Genomic DNA, 18,973 nt, shown 5'->3' with positions numbered 1-18,973 from the left:
CATTCTCCATATGAAGAACTTTGAGAGTGTACTGGTGACATCTTGGTAAAAAGGATTTAAGGTAGGATTGTGGGAGATATATATATATATATAAGGAAATGAATGAGAGAGTGCTATTTAGGGAAAAAAGGAAGTTCGTGTTATCTAGAGGCATTTAGAACCTGTAGTATTTGGAACTACAGTAAAGGAAACTTGGTATAAAGGAATAATAATGACACAAATATTTATAGACATTGCTACATTTAAAACAATTAATAGTCACAATATATAAGAAAATGCAGGATTAGCTTTCTTTTTGAAAAATTATACCAACCTTAGTGTCTTTTCCAAAGACCTTGGAATGAAAACAAATCCAGTTTTCTGATACAAAGAGCTTCCCTTGGTATAAGATTTCTTTCTGTAGAGCACAGGTAAAACCTGGGAAAATATATACAGGTATAATATATATACATATATACATCTAAATATATACATCTAAATATATACATCATTTAGAATTTCCATTTAAAATGAAAACTGTGTATATATGCTGGTGACTCAGAGATGGGCAGAGATAATACACTCACATGCTCAAAAGATCTCTCACCTCTTTTTCAGTCATCTTTAGTGGAATAAAGCTATGGAGATGAGAGTTTGTTTTTTAATTCCAAGTCTTACAGACTTCAGTGTAAACATCAAAATGGAAAGGCAAGTCTATCATTGCAGATGAGGGTTCAAGAATGGTGTTTCAAAAATCTCCTGTCTTTGGGAAGGTGTGTCATCCTTGTGCTAATGTTGGCACTGCTGCCCTTTCTTCCCTGGGATGGTCACTAATGACTCTTTTTGAAATAGATGGTCTCATCGTGGGGAGAGCACATGACCCACACCTTCCTGTTTGGAGATGGTGGGAGGAAGGCAGCATGCTGCCTTAGCATTTGTGTTCTGAGGGAAGCTGGAATGGAACCCTGGGCCCCAGATGCACTCAGCAGAGTGGAGCAGGTGCTGAACGTCGTGCTGGGCCAGGTGTTTAGGTGTGACCACTGAGCCCTGCACAGCACAGGGGCTGACATGTCTGTCCACCTAGGTCTGTGTTGTCTTCTTCTAGTGGCCTCTCTTGCTCTGGTCTTGTAATCTTAAAACTCAGCACGATCCAATCACAACACATTTCAGCAGTGAGTATGCAAGGCGAGGATATTCTGGAATCCCCTTGGATGGTTCCATATCACGTGGAGGAGGTCACTTTCCCATTCTACTCCCTTATCTTTCAAGGTGCTGGGTGAAAGCTGAGTGAGGTCAGTGTTATTGTTACACCATGACTTTCAGAAACCTATTCCCCTTGGTGATTCAGTCCCCAGACTCTTTCTCCCCCCAAACCAATTAGCATCTTTTCAAAGTCAACCAGGTCAGAACTTACTTTGCCTCAGGGGTTCCTCAGTGGGGACATCCAGAAACAGCTTGTGGAAGTGCATGTTTGCCTTGTCCTACAAGGATGACAAAACACAGGCATCACCGCTCGTGCTCTTCTTCTCAAACATCACGAATTTTAACTTCAATCTAAATTATGTAACAAATCTCCCCACCCTTAATAGAGAATCTTAGGAGTTCATTCTCCCTGATCTTAGAGTCCCCAACACAATCCTTCAGAGAAAAACAGTGGAAGGCAGGGCGCAAAGGTTTCATTTTCCAACAAGATTGGTGACTTGCTGACTGGACATAAAGATATCTATAATCGTGAAGTAGCTGGTGGTCAGCCTTCTGCAGAAGTGGCTGGACAAGGATGTTCCGAATAAGAAATGAGATAAATTCTAACAAATCTCACCAGGTAGTGGATCCCAGGGCACTAAAGATCCCAGTGAGTACTCTCAGAAGAGGGTAGTGGCTAAAAGCCCTGTATCAGATTACCCTGAGTTTAAGTTTTAGCTGCACCTCTTCTATGGCACGTGATCCTGGCCTAGTTACTTAACCTCTCTGGGCCAGTTTTCTCTTCTGTGCCAGTACCTGCCTCAGAGGGATGCCGTAAGGCTTAAATGGGGTAATACATCTCCAGGACCGGCTACCTGGTTTGTCACTGTGACTGTTACTGTTGTGAAGGCGTTTCCTTAACCAGTGTCAGGGGGAGGTGACAAGTAGGATTTCACACAAAAGACTTAACTCTCCAGGGCGGTAGAAGGCCCAAGAGTCTGAAATGCTGCAAATCACTTCATTTTCATCTGTTTCCAGTTGTGACAACAATGTATAGATAACAATTTACAGTTTGTAAAATGCTTTCACAAAACACCACTCCCAGCCCCACAGTAACCTGGGAACTGATGTCAGTTCAGGACCCTGTGCCTCAGGGATTCTGAGTGACTTAACTGGCTCCACACAGCTACTAAGAGGTAGAGCTGGGTCCGCCAACCACAGGACCACTTTTCTTCAAAAGCATCCTAGCAGGCAGAGTCTTATGAGCGGAACAGAGAGATACCACAGGTTGGCCCTTGATGATGCATTATCCAAACTAGGAGTAGTCTCAATGGCAGAAATGGCCCTACTATCGCCATAAAGAAGAGCTTCGGACAGGTCATGCGTATGACGGATGGTCCCCTCAAGTCAACTCGTTTATAGATGAACACCTCACATAAAGTAGGTTAGCTCATGCTGCTTCCTTGGAGTACATCTTGCATCCAGAAAGTTTCCTTGATTAAAGCTAGGTGTTCTATCAGTGCTCTGCCGAGATCTTCTTTTTAATGGCTACAGTGAGCATTGGTTGCATGCTTGATTTAAAAATATCCTGGGCCATGGAGTCTTCAAAAATGTGAAATTAATAAAAATAAAATTTAAAAAAAGGTAGGGACTGATCTAAATTAAAGGTGACATGACAAATAAATGCAATGCATGGCTCAACTGAATTCTAGAGAGGGGGGAGCAAAAGATCTTTATAAAGGACATTCACTACTGGGACAATTGTGGAAATCGAAAATGGATTTTATATTAGTAATATTTTTGTGTATTTACTATTTAGTTAAATTTCTTGGGTGAGCCAACAGTTTCTTGTTCTAGTTCTCAGTAGACACATATTCAAGTATTTTAGGAGTGAAATGTCAAAAAAAACCCAAACTGTTGGCCCCAGTAAGTATGTCATACTCTATGACACAGAACTGGGCTTTGTTACCCATCTGGGTGTATTTTGGAGCAGACCCCAAATTGCTTCCAAAGAAGAATCATGACCCTGTTCCCAGGTTTTCCTCCTCCTTGTGCAGCTGGGAAGCCTTCTATTCACACAGGTGCCTTATCACACTCTTTAATTGTAGTGCAAGGATGTCACACCTCTCCTGGTCTCTGCTAATTATTAGACAAGCACATGGCTCTGGGTTGGCCCCTGCTCTCTGGGCACTTGTCAGAGTGAGGGGTCACAGAGCAGTACTCACTGCCCCTCTGCATGTGCTGCATGGTCAGCTGTGAAATATAATGTTGATGAAAGCTCTCCTGAGGGAACTGCAGCCGGTCCTTTCTTCCTGATTCTCTAAAATCTGTGCCTACCTTAGTCCTGACCCTTGCGTTCCCTCTTCCCATTGGCTTCAATGCTTCTGGTTGCCCTCTGAGACAATACACATTTCATTCCCAAATTACCTGGCTGGAAGATGAGAACTTTTTCCTTTCAGTCTTAGAGTCATTCTTGCTTTCTGTTTTACAGTCGTTCTTCTCACTTGCTAAAGAGGCACCATCAAAACTGGATTTTGACCTGAGGAAAGAAAATCCAAGAAGTCCGTAAGATGAAGTTTTTACGCTACCATTAATTGTATACTATACAATGTAATACATCTTGATTATTATACCAGCTCACAAGAAAGCCAGACATTGATTTTTCTCTTCTAGACATCGATAATCCCTCAGGACTCTAAGGACATGGTGTGGGAGACGGGGTGATTCCAGCAGGCTGGGATCCCAAACTGAAGAAACCGTACCTTATGGAAGGGAGAAGTATCGATTGAGCTGTGAAAGTAATTATATCATCTCAAAAGTATTTTAAGCAGTATAAAGAGGAGTATTGGAGGCTGATTATTGAAACTGCAGCTATAGTTCAATCCAGAATTCTATGAATACTTAACAAGTGTTAATTGAGTGAGGCGTAATGTTAAATGCCTCGGGGCACACAAGACAGCCCTTATCCTTAAGGAGCCTGTGCGCATATCAAGCATCTTTTTAAAAAGGCAGTACATGATGTAGCATCAAAACAATACATATCATAGGCGTTAGGAGGCGGTATAGAGACAGTTAAGTCCAACAGGAGGTAAGAGAAGAGACCAGCAGGTCTATGAGGGTTTAATACACTGGGCCTAACAGGATTAGCAGGAATTGGGTATGAGGAAAAGAGAGACAGAACATCCCAGAGTGGGAAAATAGAAGTGAAATCAGGATAAAAAAAGAACATGTTTGGAAGTCCTTCCTTTGTTCGCATAAGGGCAGAGGTCAGAGCTCCCGGATTTCTTTCCAAGGTGATTCTAGTCCTGGCTCTTCATTTGAGTAGAATTTGCATCTTCAACCGTACGGCGAAACCCAGCCATTTCAAAGCGGAATGGATGCATGATTTTTAGAGGTATACACATGAAAAAAATTTGTGATACAATTATGTAGATTTTTTTCTGTTTATTGGGGGAAAAAAATGGCACATGAAATTCATGATTCCACGATAGGATTCTTTAGAATGAGGCTCAGTTAAAATAATGTTTGGTTCAAAGTGAATTTAAGAAGACTCTTAAGCAATCTGGGTGGCCTATGGGTGTGACAGAGGGACAGAAATGAAGTTAGAGAGACTTTGGACTCTGGCTTTCTCAGCTGTGAAGAGACTGACTATGTGATGTCCCAGGCCTCTGCTACCCGCAACAGTTCTGAGTCCACAGTGCTCAAACCAGAGGCAAAATATCTCTCATCAATTCAAGGCACAGAGATTTGGATTCAGTTACTGGCCATTGAACCAATTCACAGATATAAATTTCTTTAGAATTCTAGGAATTATTTTTTTAAAAAAACTATGAGTAGACATTTGTACTCTACTTGAAAATAAAATTGTTTTTACAAATGTCAAATCACCTATTATTTATACTAGCCGCTAATCCTTGATGATTTCAAGAGGCACAAGCAGAAGGGCTTGTCTGCACAGCATTGGCTCTGAGGGAGGGGTGGGAGGCATGCTTATTTACATGCCTTATTTCTTTGTGTCTTTTTGACTGTGTTAGTCTCACTTCATACAGATGACTATGAGCAGGACCTGAAACCTAGTGCAAAAAATTTTTATTCAAAAATTCAGAATTGCCAGACAGTGAGAGCAGAGCCTTCAACCAAGTGCAGGACTCTGCAGCCACACAGATAACACACTGGTGAAGTTGAACAAGCATGCCCTCATGATGTGTGTTATTCTCATCTGAAGCCTGGGGAAGGTGGAGTTACATGTGCAGTGCATTCAGAGCGCCTGCAGTAGCCAGTCAATAGTGGTGAAAGATACAAGAAACAACAGGCTTGGTGCCTTTGTTTGGTAAGTGAGGCAGGATGCTCTGACAGGAAACGGCTATAGAAAGAACGGTTAAAAGTGAGATGCATCAAAACAGTCATGCAGAAAAGATGGAGACAGAATTGGGAGTGATAGTCAGAATACAAAAATCTGGGGGCAGAGAGAAGACTTATGCTTGGTCCTGAGTGAGGTATAGATTTGCAGAGAAGCCATGGGCTGGGTAGCCAGGAAGGAAAGGAAAAGCAGGAGTTATTTAATCATCCTTTAGCAGAGGAAAAAAGACGTAGAAGGTAGCAGTTCTGACAGTTCTAATACGGGGAGGAGAGCTATTACTCCTCCACTTGGTGTGGATAAATGGCCACAGTTACCTGTAATTGATCACTGGCTTAACCATTCTCTTTTAAGGGCAGAAAAGCAACTCGAAGTTCCTACTTCTTCCTTCCATGTGAAAGAAAGCACATAACTGGTGCCCCTGAGAGTGATGGGGACCAGAGCTCCACATCTCAAACCGCCTGTCCCCTCACAGCCCCACGACCAAACTGAGCCCGGCTTCCAGCACCGGCCCCAGGAAATGGGCAGCCCAGGGAGATGTGCACACCCCCCCCGGAGATCCCAGGCAGGGTTTCCCTCCGCTCTTTCCCGTGGCTGCCAGGAAAGTGAGACAGCAGGTGTGCACACCCACAGGCCGAGCAGACAATCCAGCCAGGGCGGCCTCATCAGCAGCCCTGACAGCCTTTCCAGGTGCTTCTAACTCCCTGCCAGAGAGGGGCCCACCCCGGCTTTATCATGTAGCAAAATCAGTGCTTTCAGAACGGGGCAGACATTCTGCAGAAGGCTGGAGTGGGAAGGAGAAGAGAGGTGGTGGGAAGAGCTGAGAAAGGAAGGCAGGTGCCAGTGCCTGGATATCAAGGAAAAACAGCCCACTTCTTTCTCAGGGGTGTCATCTGCTTGTAGGAGAGCTTGACTCTTAACCACCACCATAAAACTGGAAACACCAGGGGCTTCCCTGGTGGCACAGTGGTTGAGAATCTGCCTGCCAATGCAGAGGATACGGGTTTGAGCCCTGGTCTGGGAAGATCCCACGTGCCGCGGAGCAACTGGGCCCGTGAGCCACAATTACTGAGCCTGCGCGTCTGGAGCCTGTGCTCCGCAACAAGAGAGGCCGCGATAGTGAGAGGCCCGCGCACCGCGATGAGGAGTGGCCCCCACTTGCCACAGCTAGAGAAAGCCCTCGCACAGAAACGAAGACCCAACACAGCCATAAAAAGAAATAAATAAATAAACCCAAAAGTTTAAAAAAAACAAAACAAAACTGGAAACACCAGCTCCTCCCAGCAACCCCTCCTCCCCGAAAGGCCGAAAGAACAGAGAGTCAAGGTGAGGACTCACCGCAGGGAAATGATTCTCTTCTGGTCTGCGGACTCGGCCTCGCTGCACGGAGCAGGGGACAGGGCTGCTGGCGCCCTGCAGACCTTCTTTTTCTCCTCCACACCATTCTCAGCCTCTGAGCTGGAGAAGAGAAAACACTTCACCTTAGATATCCAGAGTGGGGAGGAGGGAAAAACGATGACGTGACCTCGCTTTCTGGAGAGTGGAATGATCTTCAATGCCCGGGACTGGCTGAAGTCAACAAGGACAGCGGTGCCCTTTCCATCCCTCCATCCCACCCCCTCAGCTGGTGCCCCAGGGGGTGGAGCTCCGGGTCCTGCCTGCTTCAGATACACGTGCAGGTTTATGTGCAGGTAAATGTCCGACTTTGCAGGGACTCGCCGGCTCCCGGGTATGCGGCCCGTGGGCCCTGCGTGCTGCCTGGCTCTGCCCAGCCCAGCATGGAGGTGGAAGATCACCCAGAGGCTGGGAGGGCCCCTGACCTGTGCACGAGCTCACGTGCGGCCTCCTGCCAGCTGTGAGCCTTTCTGCTGGGTGCTCCCACCCCGTTTGTTTGCACTTACGTCACTTATCATCTTTCGTTGTAGTTATATAGGTCCTGGTTTGGGTGCTTGCTAATTTCACCAAGCGCTTCTCTCAGCAATTACACTCTCTAATCCGCACCACCACCCAGGCTAGGTAGGAATTATTACTCCCATTTCACAGACTAGGAATCTGAGGCTCTCACATAGTGAATTTCTTGCCCGAGTTTGCAGAACTAGTACCTGTCTGAGTTGGGATTCAAACTCAGGTCTGTCCATCCGGGAGGCCTTTGTGTACATGCCCATTCTCATATTTTCTTTCTTCGCCTCCATCCACCCCCCAGCCATGCATCTATCCTCCGAGCCCTCTTACTAGCTCTTCAGTGTGGGAGCCACAGGCTGGGGAGAAGAATCTCATTGATTTTTATACTGACCATGAGGTCTAGGATAGTGCTGGTATATAATCGCACTCAGTAGGCTTTTGGAAAACTAGGTCTGACCTTGGTGAAAAAGGGAGTAGAGGGGACAGTAAGTCAGAGGGTCAGCACGCTGAACCGTTAACAGATGGAGGACGGCCAGTGCGGTGGACACAGGTGAGCTCCCTCAGTCTCGGGATCAGGGGAAACCATTTCAACATGGGAGGAGAGGAAGGAATGTGGCCAGGGAGAACACAAGGTGGTAGCATGGATCAGACCTTCTTTGGTGTCAGCCTACACAGCAGAGGACTCACAAAACATACTTCTAGACCATGAGAACTCCACGGTGGCTGAGTGTAAAGGAAGACAGCATTGCTGTGACAGTTTAGCTAATTTTAATCCTAACTTACCACCCATTTGTTATCTTCACCTGCAAAAAACCTCGCAGGCAGGAAATGTTATTGGTTACTTGAACCTTTGTGGTTGCTTGCTTACCACTTTTCACAGCGCATGGAAATCCCAGCCCACACTGGGAGTCCTATTGTCGTGTCAAAATCAAAACCAGGTATGTCTGACAAGGTATCCAAGTAATAATCCCTACGAGTGGTTGATACTCTCATTCTGCGTTTCTCTTTTTCTAGGTAGGTTAACATCTGAGGACATAGGCCCAACCTTCTATTTCTTCAATTCTTTTCAAAGTACATAAAGCACTTACGTACATTAAAAGGACTCAGTCCATAACTGAATTGCATTATGTGATAAAAGGTACATGGAAAGCCTTGAAATATTAAAATGAAAACATTGCTTTGGTTTAAAATAGAAGATTTATTTTAATATCAAGTTTAATTTATGGACTCCAAGAATTTTAGAACTGTTAAGGGCCCTTTGAGCACATCCCTGCCTTTTCCCTCTATCCCCCAAGACACACACATTACTCCTATTCTTCAAAAGCATAAGAAATCCACTCAAGTGAACTTACTTATAAAACAGAAACAGACTCACAGACATAGAAAATAAACTTATGGTTACCAAAGGGGATAGCAGTGGGGGCAGAGGGGTGGGTGGTGGAGATAGATTGGGAGTTTGGGATTAACAGATTCACACTACTGTATATAAAATAAACAACACGCACCTACTGTACAGCACAGGAAACTATGTTTGGTATCTTGTAATAACCCATAATGGAAAAGAATCTGAAAAAGTACACATATATGTGTGTGTATTTATATAAATATATCTCTGAATCACTTTGCTGTACACCTGAATCTAACGCAACATTGTAAATTAACTATACTTCAAGAAAAAAAATGTTAAAAAAAAAAGTAAATCAGAAAATCTCTTCAAAAAGTTTCCACAGGAGCCTTCATAGAAATGGGATACGGTGAGGACTGAGCTAATAATGGGAGTGTGCTTAGCTTTAATATGGATTGATTAGCTTTAACAGTGTTAAGTGGCACAACCTTGTAAAAGTGATATTACAATTTGCATTTATTTCTAATGGGCCTCTGGCTAGACTTTGGGGTTGGCTGGGATCAGAGCCAGTTTGTTCTTAAGTTGAATTCATTCTGATGCTTGACAATCCTCCACCCCACCTTGTCCATTGGAGCCCTACTTCTAAAGGTCAGTGTACCGTCTACTTGGCACCCAACTACCTAACACCATCCACAAAAATAAACTCAAAATGGATTAAAGACCTAAATGGAAGACCAGACACTATAAAACTCTTAGCGCAAAACATAGGAAAAACAGTCTTTGACATAAACCACAGCAAGATCTTTTTTGACCCCCCTCCTAGAGTAATGAAAATAAAAACAAAATAAACAAATGGGACCTAATTAAACTTAAAAGCTTTTGTACAGCAAAAGAAACCATAAACAAGATGAAAAGACAACCCTCAGAATGGGAGAAAATAATTGCAAAGGAAGCAACAGACAAAGGATTAATCTCCAAAATATACAAACAGCTCATGGAGCTCAGTATCAAAAAAACAAACAACCCAATCCAAAAATGGGCAGAAGACCTAAATAGATATCTCTCCAAGGAGGACATACAGATGGCCAAGGGGCACATGAAAGGATTCTCAACATCACTAATTATTAGATGAATGCATATCAAAACTACAATGAGGGGCTTCCCTGGTGGCGCAGTGGTTGAGAATCTGCCTGCCAATGCAGGGGACACGGGTTCGCGCCCTGGTCTGGGAAGATCCCACATGCCGCGGAGCAACTAGGCCCGTGAGCCACAGTTACTGAGCCTGCGCCTCTGGAGCCCGTGCTCCGCAACAAGAGAGGCCGCGATAATGAGAGGCCCGCGCACCATGATGAAGAGTGGCCCCCGCTCGCCGCAACGGGAGAAAGCCCTCGCACAGAAACGAAGACCCAACACAGCCATAAATAAATAAACAAACAAACAAACAAACAAAACCTACAATGAGTTATCACCTCACACCAGTCAGAATGGCCATCATCAAAAATCTACAAACAACAAATGCTGGAGAGGGTGTGGAGAAAAGGGAACCCTCTTGCACTGTTGGTGGGAATGTAAACTGATACAGCCACTGTGGAGACCAGTATGGAGGTTCCTTAAAAAACTAAAAATAGAACTACCATATGACACAGCAATGCCACTACTGGGCATATACCCTGAGAAAACCATAACTCAGATGGACACATGTACCCCAATGTTCACTGCAGCACTATTTACAATAGCCAAGACATGGAAAGAGGGCTTCCCTGGTGGCGCAGTGGTTGAGAGTCTGCCTGCCGATGCAGGGGACACGGGTTCGAGCCCTGGTCTGGGAAGATCCCACATGCCGCGGAGCGACTGGGCCCGTGAGCCACAATTGCTGAGCCTGTGCTCCGCAACAGGAGAGGCCGTGATAGTGAGAGGCCCGCGCACCGCGATGAAGAGTGGCCCCCGCTTGCCACAACTGGAGAAGGCCCTCTCACAGAAACGAAGACCCAACACAGCCATAAATAAATAAATAAATAAATAATTTAAAAAAAAAAAAAAAAGAAACACTTAAAAAAAAAAAAAAAAGACATGGAAAGAACCTAAATGTCCACAGACAGATGAATGGATAAAGAAGATGTGGCACATATATACAATGGAATATTACTCAGCCATAAAAAGGAACGAAATTGGGTCATTTGTAGAGATGTGGATGGACCTAGAGTCTGTCATACAGAGTGAAGTAAGCCAGAAAGAGAAAAACAAATATCGTATATTAACGTGTATATGTGGAATCTAGAAAAATGGTACAGATGAACCTATTTGCAGGGCAGGAATAGAGATGCAGACGTAGAGAATGGACATGTGGACACAGGGTGGGAAGGTGAGGGTGGGCCGAATTGGGAGATTAGGATTGACATATATATACACTACCATGCATAAAATAGATAGCTAGTGGGTACATGCTATAAAGCACAGGAAGCTCAGCTCGGTGCTCTGTGATGACCTAGATGGGTGGGATGGGGGGTGGCGGGAGGGAGGGGATATAGATATGCATGTAGTTGATTCACTTCATTGTACAGCAGAAACTAACACAATATTGTAAAGCAATTATACTCTAATTAAAAAAAAAAAGAAAAAAGAAGCTCTAAAGGAGAAAACAGGCATGCTTTTACGTAAGTTACTGTCCTTGGTAGATTAAGAAGGTTAAAGGAAAATGGATATAACTCTTCTTGAATAAATTTGGCTTATTAGATTTTGATATTAAAAAAAAGAGAGTAGGCTCTAAGGGAAGATTGTCAATATTCTGAGTGGCAAGAAAAGCCACAGTCATTTTGTCTTTGCACTTTAGACGTCGAAATCTTCCTGTGGAACATAGCCACATCTAGATAAATATGAGCTTTTTCTTCTATTAAAATTATTTTCAATGTCTATCAAAATAATTTCTTCTACAGAATGTTTCTGACCCATAGTGGTCTATAAAGCATGTATTTGAAATAATATTTGGAAAGGTAAATAGGTTTTTCAAAACGAAAAAAAAAAGTTTCCACAAACCAGTCAAGTAAATTGAATACAATAAACCAAAAAAAAAAAAAGAAAAAGAAAAAAAAGAAAAAGAAATCCACTCAAATGAACTTATTTACAAAACAGAAGCAGACTCACAGACAGAAAATAAACTTATGGTTACCAAAGGGGATAGCAGTGGGGGCAGAGGGGTGGGTGGTGGAGATAAATTAGGAGTTTGGGATTAACAGATTCACACTACTATATATAAAATACATAAACAACACGGACCTACCGTATAGCACAGGGAACTATATTCAATATCTTATAATAACCTATAATGGAAAAGAATCTGAAAAAGTACATATATATATATATATATCTGAATCACTTTGCTGTACACCTGAAACTAATACAACATTGTCAATTAACTATACTTCAAGGGAAGAAAATGGTTAAAAAAAAGCAAATCAGAAAAATCTCTTCAACAAGTTACCACAAACTAGTCGAGTAAATTGAAATACAATAAACCACAAAAAAAAAAAGGCAAAAAGAAATCCACTCGAGTCCCTCTTTAAGTAGGGAGACGAAGTGTGTGTGGAACTTCAATAATCCCCCTCAGCATTCGTTCACATATTTATGGAATTCTGTGCTACGCAGGGTCAGATTCAGACTTAGAGGCGGCATGGTAGCTGTCTCGCACAGCAGCACCCTTGGAGACTCAGAAAGAGCCATGCCCGGCCAGGAGCACTCATAAAAAGGTGCTGTCTCTCTGGATGTAGCCCTACTGACACAGGACTTGGCAGAGAAATGGTGCCCCTTGCTCTGGGCAGAAAGAGCCCAGCACCAAGGAGCAGAGGAAGCAAAGTGGCTGGATTTCGGCCCCTCCTTGCCCCGCCAGGTACTGGTGTGCAGTGCTGGGCACTCAGCCTTCACCAAGTGGGTGGTCCTGATGCAGGGCCCCTAACTTAGCACTGACAAGATTACAGAGCCTGCCTCTAGGTCAACCCACCCACACGATGTCTTTCAATGACAGAGCATTCAGGTATGTGCAGATTAAAATGACTTCTTTCTACAGAGTCTCCACCCTTCTCTTCCCTAGACTGGCTCCTGGTCTCCAGCACTGGTTCTGCCCTGGAAGGCCCTCCCCAGAGGGCACAAGTTCCACAGAGCCTCCCATCCCATCACCTCAGCTCCGCTGCTGCTGCCTCTATAACTCACTAGGCCCCTCATCAATTAATGACCCAACTGCGAGAAGCAGGGAACTTCTGTTTTTTTCCACAGCACTCAGCTCAGCGTTTTGCTCAGTGTGGTCATTTATCAGTGTTGACTGATGTGGGATTAATTCTGCAGCATCCAAAACAGAAGTGAAATTCATCAATGGGCCAATTCAACTTTAGGTTTTTGTTTACTCAAAGATGCTACGGAACTCAAGCAAGTTAATTCCCAACACAGGCGAGATGATTCCTGGAGCACCCCTACCACGGAGGTCTTGTTGGCAGCAAACTGATACTGCTAGGATCCGAAGAGCAGAGGCTCGCCTGTGTTTGCGTGAGGAGGGCATAGGAGAAGAAACAGACCACTTTTGCAAGGCCTCTCAGTAACTTTAAAGTTACTGGCAGTGAAGCTGAACTCTCATTGACAAGGGAGATGAAATAACAGATCTCACTAAGTCATGAAAATAAATCAGCTTGGGGGCTTCCCTGGTGGCGCAGTGGTTAAGAATCCGCCTGCCAATGCAGGGGACAAGGGTTCGAGCCTTGGTCTGGGAAGATTCCACATGCCACGGAGCAACTAAGCCCATGAGCCACAACTACTGAGCCCGCGCATCACAACTACTGAGCCCGTGAGCCACAACTACTGAGTCCACACGCCTAGAGCCTGTGCTCCGCAACAAGAGAAGCCACCGCAATGAGAAGTCCGTGCACTGCAACGAAGAGTAGCCCCCGCTCGCTGCAGCTAGAGACAGCCCGCGCACAGCAACAAAGACCCAACGCAGCCAAAAATAAATAAATAAAATAAATAAATTTATTTAAAAAAAATGAGTGACAGTTTTAAGGAAGCATAGAAGCAGCAGAAGATGCTGGGAACACAGGATCCACCCTCACTTGGCTTTGGCAGGTTATTTCTTCTCCTATCTCCAACCCAATGTAAGCATCAGTTATGGGCCCTGAAAGCTTCTAAGTAGGAATTTCAGAGCAGTGAGATAGACACACTTATACCAACCAAGCCTGACTTCACCAACTAGGCAACAGCATTTTTATTACCGGCTAGGAAGTGCTGGTTTCAACAAGACACTGCCACGCACTGTTGCACCACAATCTATAAATAAAAAACAGGTTGGACGATCCCTATCAACAGTCCAATATTCCTCACTTCCTAGACCTCATTAGTCTGATGATGACTTGATTCAGATTTCACAATTTTTCAGAATTAGAATTCTTACATGGGGTCAACTATCATTCCTCCTGAAAAGTGTCTCTCTGAGTTAGAGTAAACTCAACACTCCTCTGTTCTGTCATATCCATCTCCCAGGCCCTTTGCCTCTCCTGCTGAAGATGTGTTGTACTCGGGCATCATCACATGTAAGTGATAATTAGGTTCTATCTCAGGTGAGTGAGTAAGCTGTATTTCAGGTAAATGCAAACAAGTGCCTCACTGTGGTTCAGTCCAGGAAGCTGTGCTCCTTCCTAGTTACAGTCATAAACCTGTGCTTGTCTCCCTTCAAGTTAAATTAGTCTAAGCTTAGGCATAAAAAAGGTCACTAAACTCCTTTATGGTAGTACCAGTGAGATAGTTTTACACCCACTATCATTTAAAAAACTCCCTGATGATCATTACTCAAAACCACAGTCTTGACCAACAAAGGTTAAGAAGTGACTTGTAGATAGGATATGTTTCACCAGAGGATCCCCAGAAGATAAAATCCTGGAAATGAGATGGAAACCCTGTACTGAAAACTAGGCTGCACCTGGACTCGCCAAGATCTGTAGCCTGAAAGACGCTTGTTTTTGGTGTGCTGCCCACTTGGTGGCTCCCTGGCTGGCAGGCAAGGGTGGCGATACTTGGGAAGCTGAGAGATGGGCCATAGGGACAGAGGAGGACTCTGGGGGCTGCTGGGCAGCGGCCATAGTAGAAACAGAGACAACACAGTCAGCAAAAGCAGGAAGCAGAATGGGGTGCAGAAGGTGCAGGAGTTGGTGATAGAGACCAGGACCTCTCCGAGACCCCTAAGCCTCTCCAACCGCAAAGTAAACTCAGTCTCCCAACTAGATTTCTCTAAATCAGGAAGAACAGTCTTTCATTTACAATTCTGATATAAGTACATCTTTGGAAACTTTACATTGTGTTTATTGATCTACATATTTATTTCTGAATAGGTACTAGAAGCACAACAATACAATTCAAAAGTTACAAACGGAAAAACAAATCTCCCTTCTACCCACCCCTGTTTTATGCTGGCCCTGTTTCTTTCCAGAGGCACCTACTGTTCCCAGCTCCTGTGTGTACCTCCAGGGAGTCTGAATGCATATGAGTGTGTGTATTTTTTAAGCACAAGTGAGAGCATGTTATTCTAGACACCCCCCCCGCCCCCTTTTTTGAAACTAACTTGGTGCTCTTTCCCTATTAGTACCCATAGAGCTTCCTCATTCTTTTTAATGACTGAATAGAGTTCCACTGTAATGGCTTACATAATTTAACCAGTTCCTTATTGATGGGCATTTAGGTGATTTCAGTCTTATCACAAATACAGACAACACTGCAAAGAATGTCCTTATGTTTATTATGTGTGATATATCCCTAGGATAACTTCCTGGAAATGGAACTGCTGTGTTAAAATGTACACAAATTAAAGAAAAATTTATAGTTATTGCAAAATTGCCTTTAGTAAAAGGTTTTGTGACCCACACCCATAATATGTAGCAGTGTTTACACATTCTTACTAAAGTGTTACACTTAAAAAGCAATTCAGGGACTCCCCTGGTGGTCCAGTGGTAAAGAATCCACCTTCCAATGCAGGGGACGTGGATTCGATCCCTGGTCGGGGAACTAAGATCCAACATCCTGTGGGGCAACTAAGCCCGCGCGCCACAACTACTGAGCTCGCACACCTCAACTAGAGAGCCCATGCGCTCTGGAGCCTGTGCGCCACAACTAGAGAGAGAAAACCCGCACGCCACAACTAGAGAGAAACCCGAGCAGACCGCGAGCCGTAATGAAAAAGATCCTGTGTGCTGCGACTAAGACACGATGCAGCAAAAAATAAGTAAATAAATAAAAGTAAGGAAAAAATAAATGAAATAAATATTTTTTAAAAACCCAAAAAACAATTCAGAGTGCTTAGCAGAGTACCTAGCACATAGAATAACAATTTTACCAATGATTAGTGTTAAACTTTTTTTTTTAAGTGTTAAACTTTTTGATCTCTACAAATCTGAGAGGTAAAAAAAAAAGTCCCATTATAGTTTTGACTTACATTTCTCTCCTGATGAGTAAGGTTGAGTGTATTTTCATATATTTAAGAGTGTTTTTTATTTCCTGTTTTGTAAATTAGCTGTTTGTATGTACATTTTGCCAATTTTTCTAATGGGTTGCTGATCGAAACATTTAGGGAAAACAATTCTTATAACTGCATCACCAATTCTTGGCAATATCCTAGAACTGACTTTTTAAATAAATAAACATTTAGAAAAGTTAAATGGATATTAGGGCCCAGCATAACGTTAAAATAAAATGTTAATGACAAATTAAGTTTCTCTTTTTTCTTGATAGGCTTACTGGCAGATTTTTTAAAAAAGGAATGCTGAAAACACAGTATTCTTTGGTTTTGTCAAAACCTGTGATGAAAACCCAACAGGCTTCCCAGTCCAGGATGGAGAACAGGAGCACAGATGTTTGCCTCTCCTTTCCAAGGCCTGTTAAGATGAGGATTTATAAAAGAAGTAGTAATCCTGCTTACAATTACGGTGGGAAACCATCAACAGAAGAGTGATTTCCCCAAATTTCTGAAAAATGGAAAGTAGAAAGTAAAGTAAATATTAACTCATGCAGCAAAGCAGAGGAAGCTGTATTTCAGAATTTGGGTATAAGTGGAAGATAAGAGAATACTGATCTGTTTGTCAGAGTCCAATAAGGTGCTACAGGAGGAGGATGTAAGAAGTTGCCAAAAACATTAGACTAAATTAAAGGTGTGTGTGTGAGAAATTTCTGCCCACCTCTCACCTTGCCCACACCCCCATCCTCAAGACACAAATGGCAGACAGTCAGCTACTTAGCTTGTGAGGAAAACATATCAGAAGGGTTGTCAATTAAAAAACTGTAACTTAGCTGCAGAAAATCAAGGTACCTAAGAAGGGGGCTGGAACCCCAGAGTAAATCCCTTCTCTTCCTTCCATTTTGAATAAAGTGGTTCCAAGCTTAGTACCAACTCCCTATTCATATTCTTCCAAAACTACTCTAATCCTTTCCTTATTTTTTCCCTCTAGTCCCTCATTCTTAAATATGAAATGACAGCAAAGGATTGCCAGACCCTTGAAGAAAATCTGAAGTCTTAAGGAAAAGACCAAGATAAACTAACATGAAAGTAAAACCCTTAGAAAACTGACTTCAGAAAACAGAAGAAAACAAACAAGCAAACAAGAAAAACAAAACCCCAAAACCTTCTAATTAATATCTTCAGAGAGAAGATAGAACTAAAACAGATCACAATATTATGGAAAAGGAAACCTTCCTTGACGCCTCAGTTCTCTCAGAGTCCAAATCCCTAATAGCCTACAAGGCACTTCATGACCTGCCCTGCCTGCCCCTCCTCATCTCTGACCCCCTTTTCTCACTCCACGCTCCCACAAGAAAATCTGTGCTCTGGCTATTCCCTCTGCCTGGAATGCTGTTGCCCCCATAAAGCCATGTGGCTCTCTCCCTCTTTTCCTTCAAGTCTTTACTCAAATATTACCTTCTCAACGAGACCTATTTATTTAATCAAAGGGTTGGAAAATAGCATCAAGATACAGAAATTCAAAACAGAGAAAAAGTAAGAGGGAAACACAAGACATGTTTAAGCCAGGCACTTTTATATCAAATGAGTAGGAATTCTAAACAGGAAAAAAAGGAGAAGTTATAATGAAAGAAAAAATAGGAGTGGTAAAAAGGTGAAAGAAGGGCAGAGGTTACTCATTTCTTATTCTCAAAAGTTGGGAGTCAAATTAATTTAACAAGAGATTTAGGTCAACGTGTTATTTAAAGAGGCAAATGTATGAAAATAGGAAGGAGGAAGAGTGATATGCCTATTTAAAATAGGGAGAAGGAAGAGAGGGAAGCAGGGTGTTAGTATAAGTGAGTTGACTCTTGTGTTCCATTAAAACAGGAAGTTGAGACAGAAAGTTTAGAATTAGTAAGCAAGAAAGAGCAGGATGCACACATTTTTACAGATAATGAAGTACCACTAACACTAAAATCAGGCATAGTTAAAAGCTATTGTGGGGGGGGGCAGATGAAAAACCTAGCATTTTGGTTTTTTCTGGAGTAAGGCAGCAGAAAGAAGCAAATTAAATTGTTGTGAAGTTTGATTCCTAATGAGAAAGGGCTGCTTTTAGACTTCATTTGGTTGGCAGTAGGGATTAATTGAAGATTTTTAGACAGAAGGAATGAAATGATGGGGATGAGATATTATTCAGTGTCCCCCTCTTCCTGTATCTACATCACGAGAGGCCTGATGAGATACGTGCTCCTGGAAGGCTACACTCGCATCAGTGTATAAGAATGGGGATGGGCTGGGGTGGAGACTAGAGACAGAAAATGCAGAGGCAGATGTGGGGAGGAGTTTGAAGGCAAGAAGCAGACACTGCACTGGAGAGATAATCCAGAGATAACACCAGAATGGGTGGGAGAGCGAGCATTGGAGAGGAACATCCAAGATAACCCAAAGGTTATCTGGGGAATGGAGATTAGCACCAACGTGAATAGTTACAGGGAACACAAGAGAAAATGTAGTTTGGTGGGAGGGACTTTGCAAATCTAGTTTGAGATATAATAGACACATAATGTTAGCAGGTAAAAAACTGTATTTGAAAACCAAAAGAGCCCGAAGAACAACAACAAAAAGATACTGTCCTTGCAGAGGAAGGGTTCTGCCAGTTGGAAACGATTTCTGTTGAGTCCCAAGCACATTGCCATAGCAGAGAGCGGTACCTAAATCTCAGCTGCAATACCAGGGCTGGAGGAATGGC

General features: G+C 43.2%; 1 protein-coding gene across 3 annotated transcripts in view; it reads right to left on the bottom strand.

Annotated features, from left to right (window-relative positions):
• Positions 1-18,973, bottom strand: part of GRAMD2B (GRAM domain containing 2B) — a 104,770-nt gene that overhangs the window by 17,061 nt on the left and 68,736 nt on the right. For all 3 annotated transcript variants that reach the window (XM_059916975.1, XM_059916977.1, XM_059916976.1), the window contains exons 2-5: positions 6,857-6,976; positions 3,589-3,700; positions 1,394-1,460; positions 314-417 (exon numbers count right to left, since the gene is read on the bottom strand). In XM_059916975.1, coding sequence (XP_059772958.1) covers positions 314-417; positions 1,394-1,460; positions 3,589-3,700; positions 6,857-6,976 — 403 coding nt within the window. The remainder of the gene's footprint in view (positions 1-313; positions 418-1,393; positions 1,461-3,588; positions 3,701-6,856; positions 6,977-18,973) is intronic.

The sequence above is a fragment of the Balaenoptera ricei genome, chromosome 3 (assembly GCF_028023285.1).
Source record: "Balaenoptera ricei isolate mBalRic1 chromosome 3, mBalRic1.hap2, whole genome shotgun sequence".
In the NCBI taxonomy this organism is placed as follows: Eukaryota; Metazoa; Chordata; class Mammalia; order Artiodactyla; family Balaenopteridae; genus Balaenoptera; species Balaenoptera ricei.
This window is presented reverse-complemented; position numbering and strand designations above follow the sequence as displayed.